This window comes from Limanda limanda, chromosome 23 (genome assembly GCF_963576545.1).
Source record: "Limanda limanda chromosome 23, fLimLim1.1, whole genome shotgun sequence".
NCBI classification, from domain to species: domain Eukaryota; kingdom Metazoa; phylum Chordata; class Actinopteri; order Pleuronectiformes; family Pleuronectidae; genus Limanda; species Limanda limanda.
This window is the reverse complement of record NC_083658.1, coordinates 11,073,634-11,084,887: the sequence shown is the minus strand read 5'-3', so window position 1 is coordinate 11,084,887 and position 11,254 is coordinate 11,073,634. Positions and strand designations below refer to the sequence as shown.

Here is an 11,254-nt window from a genome sequence, read left to right as displayed (position 1 = left end):
TTTTTTGTCTTACTCTGCTTAGCACCTATAGGGCCCAATTCAACAAAATGGCATAAACAAAGTGCTTCTTGATATTATTTGAATTTAATCGGCCTGTTCGAAGATTTTTCTCTGATGTGAAAATATAATTTTTCCGCTTTTTTCTTCTCAATTCTGGTTTCAAACATTGTTACACTGACTAGATGCTATGTTTAAAGGGAGAGAGGTAGAAAAAAATGAAAAATAACAATAAAACGCAAAGATATGAAAGTTTAACTTTTCAAACTTTACAGTCACACTATAAATTAATTTTATTTGCACATATTCCATTAATGTCCCATGTTGCCCTGTTCTCTCCTCTCTCTCTGAGGGGCATGTGCAGTGTATTGGCCGGCTGGTTAAACATAAAAACTGCTGTGCACTAAGTATCGACGACAGGTTTTATGATTTTCCGCTGATCATTTTATATTACCTCTCAGACAGTTACCGCTCAATACCATTTGGATTGAGCCAAAGTGGCCTACCGGGGCTCTAACACGGCAAATATTTGTCTGAGAGGTCGCCCAAGCTCCCAAATACCCTCAAAGCTACTCTTCCAAGAGCATTCCAGGTCACGGATTTATTTGACCAGCTTGGCTTTAGTCAATTCATGTCAACAGTATAGTGCAGAACATAACCTGGACCAGGGCTCTCTTTACACACCGGGGGGGTGTGGCAGCGTCCAGTCAGCACGTTGCAGTGGTCAAGATAAAAAGCAACGAGTGCAAGATAGAGAGCTGAATAATTTATTTGACGCATATAGACACACTGGGTCTTATGAGGTAGCATAAAAGGTATGTCTCGCTCGTAAACATTTTACCCCCCCCCCCCATAGGTATACAGATGTTTGATTTACCAATAAGCCATGATGCTTTGTCATTCTTGTCTATAGCATATTTCCAAGGCTTGATAGATTTCGTCTGCTTGGGATCTCAAACACCCCAGCTCTTAAACCACCGTTAAATACAATTGATTCTTAAAAATGTAGTTTTCTCTGTGATTGGCGTTGATGGGAAGCAGAACTGTCAGTCCAAACCTCAGCCAAGTGTTTGGAGATGTCAATCAGAGTTTGACAAATCCTCCGACGGACAAAGTCACGTAGGTCAATACAGGTCGCTCTCAGCGGTAGGTGTGCCGGGTCTTTGCCCAGTGGTAGAATCCAACATTTTCACTTTGTAAATGTCACTTTTATCATATGTGCAAGCTGTCACTACACCCTGGAACAGGTTTTATTGTACACCCTGGCCTTGCTATTCTCTGTCCTTATGGCAGCACCTGTCATTCAGACCCAGTTGCGCCCTGCTTGCCCTGCAGTTACCCTCCTGTGACTCCTCCACCAACCAGTACACCTGTTCCCCATTCCCCCTCTATTATTTCCTCCAGCACATGAACTGGTCCATGTGATAACCGGCTTTAGCAAGTGCAACACCTGGTCCTTTTTTTTTCACCTGCGTATTCCTGTGTTGTCTCTGCTGCCTACGAGGCTGGGATTCTGTATTTAGACAATGCAGCGGGAAAAACAGAGGAAAACTTTATTTTACACCTATAGCGAACAATGACGAGCAATAACCAGTGTTTGGAAACAGAAGGAAAGGTTGATACTTCCTGGAATTAAGGGTTACATTCAAAGTTCCCCTTTTCAGATGGAGGTGTCCTCACGGTTTGACAGCCAGACTTTGGCTTTCAACTCGGATGAAACTTTTATTTGGCTTTTAAACCCAAATCCGTTGTCGGTATGCTAAAGAGTGCAACTCATTTACAGTTGTGGGACTCTGCGGCTCCTATTTTCCAGAGAAATCTCCCCCCGGACTGAAAGCTTTAATTTGTTTCTCTGATGAATGCACTCTGTGAACTGAGCGCTCTGCATTTTCACACAGCCAAGGTCACATTTCATTGCCATTTGTCTTCAAATGTTCAGCTGAACCCAAATTTGCATAGTTCTTTTCATTTGAATATTATTCTACCCTCCTGCATCCGCTGACCTTCAACCGTACTGTAGTTTCTTCGGCTGTCAATCAATAATCACATTTGCATTCATCTAGGTCCATCCATATGACTATAATCTGATCCTATAGTCCAATGGAAATATGACACCTGGGTGAAATTCTTTTTTTTCCCATTTTTGCAGTCCAGACACTGACACTGACTGCATGACACACGTTGCATTTTCCAAGCATTGACGTGTAAATAGCCATGAGACTTTGACTCCTTCATTGTTTTTTCTACATCTTGGGAGCAAAGCGCAACCGTGACTTTTCAGTCTCTGACGCGTTTGTGACGTCAATCATGATTCACAGAGGGTAAAAGTTGTTTTGTGCATTTCTTCTACTGGCAATGGAAAGGAGCCAATTTCACTTTTCATCATGTTTACCCATGTTTTAATAAAACCTGAGCTATTCCCACTCTAGTTTATCGGAACCCTACATTCAAATTATTTGTCACCCGGCCAATTTAGTTGCTCCCGTTTCCAAGACGAATGAGAAAGAATGTTCAAAAAATACACTTTGCCCTGTTTTTAGCAGATGTGTACAGATGTGCACAGTTCCCCCCCTCCCCTGCCTGTCTTCGCCTCTCCATTTAAAGCCATATGGGATGAAAGCAAAGGGGATTCTCCGCTCCGACTATTCCTATAATCTCCTTAACAATGTGTTGCTTCGCTCTTTCTCTGCAGCTGCTGAAATTCAACCAAGCTTGGTGATTCGACATTCCAACTGTACTGCTGAGCCTCCCCCCCCTCTTCCTTGCTTTCCTGTGGTGTTGCCTATGAACCATATGTTTCTGCGGCTGCCGTCATCCCCCCCCCCCCCGAAAAAAACAGTGTTGGGGGGAGAGGAACCTAAGATAAGGGGAGGGAATTACAGCAGTGTTTTAGACTTCTTTATTTCTTACCGGCTGACACAGTGAAGTATTTAGTGCAGTTTAAACCAACTGTCAGTCCATTATAATGATAAATAGCATGTAACAGAGTTTTAAAGGAGGGAGATGTATTGTCTGTAAAGACAAGTTGTATTTTTAAAATGCTGAATTTAATACATTTCTAGCAAAACAGACACATAATCTGCAGATTAATTCTGAGGCCAATGTAATGACATGTTTGATGCGATATACACAAATAAACACACTTAAAATAAAAAAAAACCTTGTGTTGCAGATTAATCATTTTCAGAACATTCCTTGTGTTACACTAGCTGTCCTATTGTCGTGTTTGTTTGAATAAGAATCATCAGTTGTCCAGGGATTAAATTTGACCTTATCATTTACTTGATTCATGAGTATTGAATGCACACCCACACACACAGGAGCAGTGTGCACACACACGCCCACACACACTGAGCGGTGGGATGCCACGCTGCAGTGCCTGACCTTTCCGTACCAAGTCCGATTCTCTATCCTTTAGGCCAAGGAGAAAACTCAGAGGTTGGCCAGTTATTTGTTTATTCTTTTGATGCATCCGCCATGAATATCAACTCACCATTCTCCCATTGTGCTCTGCATTGCAGACACTAGTGTCAAGGTTGTATGCTGACACTATACGATGAGACAACAACAACTCTGTCTAAGATGGGCTCTGTGCCATCATGCCTTTAGGCGTGAAATGACTGAGTCATAGTTTTTCTTTGATTTGTGTCTTTTTGCTTTTGGCACGTTCTTCTTCCTCTTGGATGATGGCAGAGGTCTCCAGAATGCAGATAACCTTTTTATGCCATGTTTGAAGCACTTTATTTTTTACTGAGAAGTCTATTTATAATCTGCAAGTCAACCACTCATGCTTATGAAATCTCAAGTTCTCAGAGTGACATTGATGAAAACATTGTATTTCTTGGGCTTCACCCTAATATTTGACGTCAATGACAGAGGTTCTCCAACAGGCAGTTCTCCAACCTTAAAAAATAACTGCCATTTACTCTGGAGCATTTTACCGACACTTTCACTTCATAACATTGACCAGTGCTATTACTGCTAAGAGACACAGAGATCTTCATCCTGCGGTATATTTCAAAAAATAGTTGCTCTAATCTCACTGGATGCAGGACCAAGATAGGACTGGGTACTATGATCTCAGCACCAGCAAGTAGTATCTAAATTTATCTGACTTTAATTGAAGAGGATGACTCATATTTGCTAGATAATTTGTAAGTCTGTAGATGTATGAAATTCTGCTAGGCTCTACTTGAAAATGCAATGTTTTGCATTGGCATAGCAGTGGAAGTAAATTATATTCCTCTGTGGCCAAGTGGGAGCATATACGGAGAAAATAGAAAGGGTCCCAGTATTGACCCATGAGACACTCCATAAATTTCATGTATTTTGATTAGTCGAATAAGAATATAACTTTAAACCTGTACTAGAACTAACAAGCCTGTCAATCACACATCCAGGAATGGATCATTTAACAGTATAAGCCGCTCTTAAACGATTTTTTTAAGCAACATTTCTTGGTTAAAAATGTCTTATACCTGATTGAATCTTTTCATACGTGTTTTTTTCTCTCGGCCTCTCAAATAGTTCCAGAGAGACCGCCTTCTAAAGGCGTTTTGAAATAAAAGGTAATTTGGAAATCGGTCCACAACCGCCGCATTCTGATGGATTGAGGCCAGATTTTTAATGAGCAGTTGCACACAAGCCGTCTTTAGATAATCTGGGACACAGCCAGAGGATAAAGACATGTTGAGCTACCAAGGAGCAGTCACATCCAGTTCATCACAGAGAAACATTGGCATTATGTCTAGCGGGTTGGAGTGTTTTCAGGTGCGTCGGGCAGGGGCTCCAGACAAGATTGGCCACATTTTGGTTGTCTCTCTCATTTTATGATTAAAATTGCTAAAACTTGAAGACATTGGTGAGTATATGACAGTGTTTAGACGTTCCGGGGGCTGAGCATAGCTAGAGCTTGCCCTCCCGTTCCTAACCTTCTCATTAAAAGAACCAATCAGTGTTGAGTAACCAAAGCTTCGTCTTCCTTCACCTCCATTTCACCCTCCTCATTCTCTTTTTATTAGTGCTGATTTCATTATTAGTCCAGGGTTACTCTCAACCGTTGTCTAATTATTGTCCTAAAAGGTGTGACAGAATCTGAAGTGGTTGTGCAAAGGAGGTTGAAGTCATTCATCAGCTTGCCTGCGTCTCTTTAATTTACGATTACTGGCAAAAAGAAATGTATACGGATTTAATACAGTTATTAAAAGTCAGGATATTATCCTGAGTCTCGATTACCACTTTAATAAAGGAAGTGATGAAATCTTACACTTCAAGGGTGTATGGAGTAAATAAACCCTCATGATTGTGGTCGCCACCAGAAAAAAAACAAGACTTGACGGAATCGAAGTCTTTTCTTATTTGATAGATGTTAGGTAAAATTCTGTCTTAGATCTCCATGATCTTATGACTTAGATGGCACAGTTGGGAGTAGAGACAACTGAAGGAGTTTTGTTGAGTGGAAATCATGCAGCTTAGAAGTTAATCATACAGTTAAGAAGCCAAAATGGGATCTGGGGCCGCTTGGAAGACGTCTGTATCTCTGTGCTAGTGTCTCTCCCAGTTAGTTGCTCATGTGTTAGCCTCATAATAATAGCTAGTTGCAACAGTGTCATCATACTCTCAGTTAAAACACATCTGAATCTTACCTCATAGCCGCAATTAAAGTGACAAAACCGAAAAACTACCAATTTCAGGCAAATCCACTCAGCCTTTTTAAAAATGCACATGCATTAAACAAATGATGATGGATATTAATTAGTGGCGCACCGATGTATCGGCCGTACATCGGTAGTGGCCGATATTCGCCTTGTTTACTGCCATCGGCGCATCCATTATAAACTTGACTTTCACCGATGGCATTGGCCGATGTTCATTGGTATTGCAACGTACCCGCCTCACAGACGACACGGAACTTCTCACTTATTTATAACTTTATTAAAGTCAACACAAACATGTCACACCCCTTGTTCCTTCTCCGACACTCCTCACATCAACAACCGTCTTCCACACTTCTTTCCTCATTCACCCCTGACCCCCAACAAACCAGCCAATGAGAACTTGTCATACCACACAACCCCACCCCATTGGTCTAGAACTGTCACATGCCCAACCCCGACCTGTTCACTGACCCTCAGGACACCTCAATACTCCTTTAACACGGTGTCTTAACTGAACACAAGTCATAACAAAACATAAATATAAACCCATTCCTCAAAACAGGTCAATCTGAGGAGGCCTGTTTTAGACAGGGTAAAGAGGGTGCTGTTTTAAATGATCCTTGTGGTATTTTCATCAAAATGTTACATTTCATTAAGACCCCAAAGAACCATATCAACTGTGGTAAAATGGTCATAATATGTCCCCTTTAACACATAATACAAACTGTATACTGTAAGCTCTTATAGTTTGTATAGGTATTTTTTATATTAACAGATACACTTTTACACTTTTTAACTGATGAATAGTTTTGAACTGTAATAAATTCCAGAGGATTTTGGAGCAGCAGGTTTTTTCTCCTCCGACAATAATGTCACATCATTTTCTCCTCGCCTTAGACACCTAGTGGCCAGTGGAAGTATGTTTTCAGTTTGTCCATCTGCACATCATATTATTATGAACACGAACACTCGGACTCAAAGATGAACTGATTTCAGTAAAGTCTGTTCAGTGACTCTTGTTCAGTGAGTTCATGGACACACAATCAGTTTGTTTCACCTCCATCTCACATGTGGAAAAGAAAAGAACAAATAATCAGCTCGTAGATGAGGATCAGGATCGACACAGGTTCTAAAACATCACACAACCTGATTTCTACATTGATTCAGAAAACAACAGCAACATTAGTTCTTTCAAACACATTCATGTCACTGTAATTATAGATTTCTGTTTTTACAAACTGAGAACTAAATATGTGTGATAAAGGAAGGTCAGTGTTTGATTGACAGCTGATCTCTGTGCGGAGCAGAAACGTCACCATGACGAACTTTGGTCAACAAACATGGAGACAAAATAAGTTAAAGATTTACAGACAGAATCTAAATCACTGCTTTTAATGACTCAAGTCTTTTTGAGTTTACAGAACTTAGCTGTGGATCCATAATAAACACTAACTCCAGCATAGAGAGGCTGAGTGAATGTGGTCTGGACTCTGTGGAGGAGAGTCATGGTGTCAGAGACACTGTAGAAGGACAGAACACCTGCACTGTGATCCAGGTACACTCCTACTCTGGAGGACCGAGGACCTGACACTGGAGTGTTGATGTTGTTGTAATACAAGTTATAACTGTTTACATAACAATATAACGACCAAGATTTATCATTTGATCCAAATCCACATTCCCATGAGTCTCCTGCTATGCTGATATTCTTGTATGTGACTGCTACATCAACTCTTCCAATCACCTCCACCTCCACCTCCACCTCCCAGTAACAACGTCCAGTCAGACTCTCTCTACTCAGGACCTGAGGCCAAACAGTGAATCTGTCTGGGTGATCAGAATAAGACTGTTCTTCTCTCATTACTGTTACTTTTCTGTTTCCCTCAGATAATAACAGCTGTCTGTTTGCTGTGTTTGGATCCAGTGTGATTTCCTGTGAATATCTTAAGAAGTCAGCTCTGGTCTCTGGCTCTGGTTGTCGCAGTAAGACATCCACTTGAGACACAATCTGTAAAATCTCTGTCTCTGTCTCACTCAGAATGTCCTGTAGTCGACCTCTGACCTGAGACACAGCTGCTGTCACGTCCTCAAAGTACTTCAGAGGACGGATCCTGAAGCTGGATGAGTGTGTAGATTCACTGAGTGGTGACAGTGAGGGGTAGCTGTGTAGAAACTGGTTGTGATCCTCTGTGTCTGAGAGCTGCTTTAGTTCATTATCTTTCCTCTTCAGCTCAGTGATCTCCTGCTCCAGTCTCTCCTGAAGCTCTCTGACTCGACTCACTTCAGTTTCCTGCCGGGATCTGATCTGCTGCTTCACATCAGAGCTTCTTTTCTCTAGCACACAGATCAGCTCATTGAAGATCTCCTCACTGTCCTCCACTGCTTTATCAGCAGAGCCATTGACGGCCTTCTCCTCCTGTTGAAGCAGCTTCATGTCTTTCTCTGTGTCCTGGATCCTCTGCTGGATTGTTTGTCTCCTCAGCCAGAGCTCTCTCTGCCTCTCAGTCCTTTCTGCTGCAGCTGTAACTGTGTCGTGGTCTTTATGTTCATCCACAGAGCAGAGATAACAGATACACTGCTGATCAGTGCGGCAGAACATCTTCATCACCTCGTCGTGACGAGAGCAGATGTTCTCCTGGAGCTTCTCCGAGGGCTCCACCAGCTTGTGCTTCTTCAATGGAGCTGACTGAAGATGAGGCTGGAGGTGTTTTTCACAATAAGAGGCCAAACAAACCAAACAGGACTTGAGAGCTTTCAGTTTTCTCCCAGTGCAGACATCACAGGCCGCATCTCCAGGTCCAGCATAGCAGTGATCAGCAGGAGCAGCTTGGAGTCCAGTCTTCCTCAGCTCGTCCACTAAATAAGCTAACATGGTGTTTTTCCCCAGGACAGGCCTCGGTGTGAATGTGTGTCTACACTGAGGGCAGCGGTAGCTTCCACTCTCCTCCCCTTTTTCCCAGTGGGTGTTAATACAGCTCTTACAGTAGCTGTGTCCACAGCCAGCAGTCACCGGATCCGTCAGTAGATCCAGACAGATCGAACAGCAGAACCTGTCTCTGTCCAGGTGATTTTCTATCTGCGCCATTTCAGCTGCTGCCAGAGACTGTAGAACAGTTTCACTTTCTCTGAACAGAAACAGATCTCTGCTCCTCCCCCTCTCGTTCACTCCCTGCAGTGACTCATCTCCCACAGTTCACAGCTTGTTGTTCACTGGTTCCTACACTGACACACCTATGAAGGGAGGAGACAGAGACAGATCCTGACTGGGAGGAGCTGGTTGTGAATTTTTAACTGTGTCATCACAGCTCAAAGTGAATAGTTGCACTAGGAACTGTCCCATTAAGCTCACAACAGCACAGGTTGTAAGATTCATGTTTTTAAAAGTTTCCAGAAAGGTTAACAAAACATTTCAATTTAATTAAAACCAACTTACAAAGGGCTTCACAATTTGAAAAACACAAGTAAAAATACATTAAACCACTCTCCTGCTTTTTGAGGAGAGAGTTTAATATTTCTAGTTATATTTAAAATCTACTGTATTTTAGTTAATGTGTTTCTCGATTAACGGCAGGTTAAGATTTTGTCGTGGTTTTTGTTTAATGATGTCACCTCAGCCTCGTGTTTGTCACAGCACAAAAGTGGTTGAAGAAGATGACATCATACGTTACCTTGTTTCCGTGTGGTGACTCCGTGATGACAACATGAACGTGATACAAAAACACAACACTTTAACTTTGTCTTGTTTGTTTATTGGTAAACTAATATAAAAAAGTTATTAATCTGAGTAACAGGAAGTAACAGAATCGACCAAAAACAAACAGCAACTCCCACTTTAGTTCATGTTAACGTCACAAAACATCAGTAATGATCAGGAGCCAGTTCATTTAAATATAAATGATATATATGTTATATATCTACTGATGAATCTGAATTATATACAGCCTCTATAATGAGCTGCAGGAAAACACTGATCCAAGGTCTGATAAAGAGAAGTTTATGTTTGTATGAAAGTGCTGAATGTACTGAAACAAAAGTATTAAGTGGTGTCATCCCCGTAAAGATAGACTTTAAACATATTTATTGAAACAGCCACTACACCGTGGATTAAAGGAAATGTGTTGGTATGTGTCCCACAAGCTGGACTCTGGGAATTTGAGGGTTATTCTCTCAAACTCCACATGTTCTTTAAACATGTCATGTGGTGCGACCAGGATTTAGGGTGAATGAATAACAACAAAAACTAAATAAACCAATATCGGCATCGGCTATCGACTAGATTGTTGTTTTAAACATCAGTATCGGTATCGGCGAAGAATTTCCGTATCAGTGCATCCCTAATGATAATCATAAATGCCTCAACAACTTGGAAAGCAAAGGATTATTAGCACTCAAGACATGTTCCCTCCTTTCATTACTGTGTTTTACGGAGGCAGTGATTGATGCCTGAAGCCAATCAGCTGTTTGATAGTGAACAGTTATCTCCAAAGAGTAAAGTGCAATATTGCATTGTCATGACTGATGGTTTTACAGGCAAAAACCACCACCTGGCAGAATGTAGTTGATGCATTTATTATTATTATAATAATTATTATTAGTGTTTTAATAAGGTACTGGAAACCGTAGCTTGTAAGTGGCTATGCATAAGTTAAGTGTTGTGTTTTTACAACATATTTCGACCTTATTCCAGCTGTTTGATTACTGAAGAGGCTGCTTCATGACTCCCATCATATTTGCCTCTTGAGTACCTTTTTTTTTTCCAGAAGGGAAATATTGATTGTTTACAAAAACACGTTTGCGGCGGCACCCCTCGAATCCTTAATTAGACACAGAAACCTGGATACTCGAGGAACATCGCAGCCCTTTGAAGTCGAACCACTCCGGGATGGAAAAAAAATAAATAATGAAAGATAAAAAAAAAATAAGAGTGCTTCTCAGAGGAATATAATATTTCAAGAGCACACGTTTCTCTCACCCGCTCTCCCATGTTCTCATAAGTCATGGGGGACATGCTTTAACGGTATGTAATTACTCCAACCTGCAGCGGTGCAATGCCGTCTGAAAGGTAAACTTTCCAGAAATTCCCCGTGAGAGGACATCTTATTTTATTTCTTTGAAAACAGGAGCTCTTTGAAGGCAGGGTACGCCGTCATCTCCACCGCAGGTATCCTGTTTTAGAAACTCAGTATCACTCGAATGCAAACCGCATGAAAGTTTATCCTAAGGCGAAGCCAATGGGAATGTGTGCGCCGTGTTAAGTACAAAATTAGTATAGAATAATTGCAGTGCTACAAGTGCACAGGGGGGGAAATGCTTCTGTTTTGTATAGTGACACTTTCAAGCACTTTCTCACCACTCACAAGTGTTGAGAAAGTTAAATTTAATGAGTAGGAGGCAAACTGCAGAGCACATATTGTTTTTAAATTTTACACATATATATACTTACACAGCATGACAACATGACTTGCTGTTACTATTTGTTAGTTCTTTGACCTCATGGTGATCTTTTGATTCTTTGTGTTGACGTTTTATGTTGTGGACTTTTGTTTATCTTTGTTTACACCGTGAGTTCTTCTTTCCTTGTGTGTCTCTTACTTTTACTT

General features: G+C 41.2%; 1 protein-coding gene across 1 annotated transcript; it reads right to left on the bottom strand.

Annotated features, from left to right (window-relative positions):
- Positions 1-5,962: 5,962 nt before the first annotated feature.
- Positions 5,963-8,739, bottom strand: LOC132996826 (tripartite motif-containing protein 16-like). Its single transcript, XM_061067186.1, has one exon. It carries the CDS (start codon positions 8,737-8,739, stop codon positions 7,054-7,056), a length of 1,686 nt encoding a protein of 561 aa, XP_060923169.1. The 3' UTR covers positions 5,963-7,053.
- Between the last annotated feature and the right edge of the window lie 2,515 nt (positions 8,740-11,254).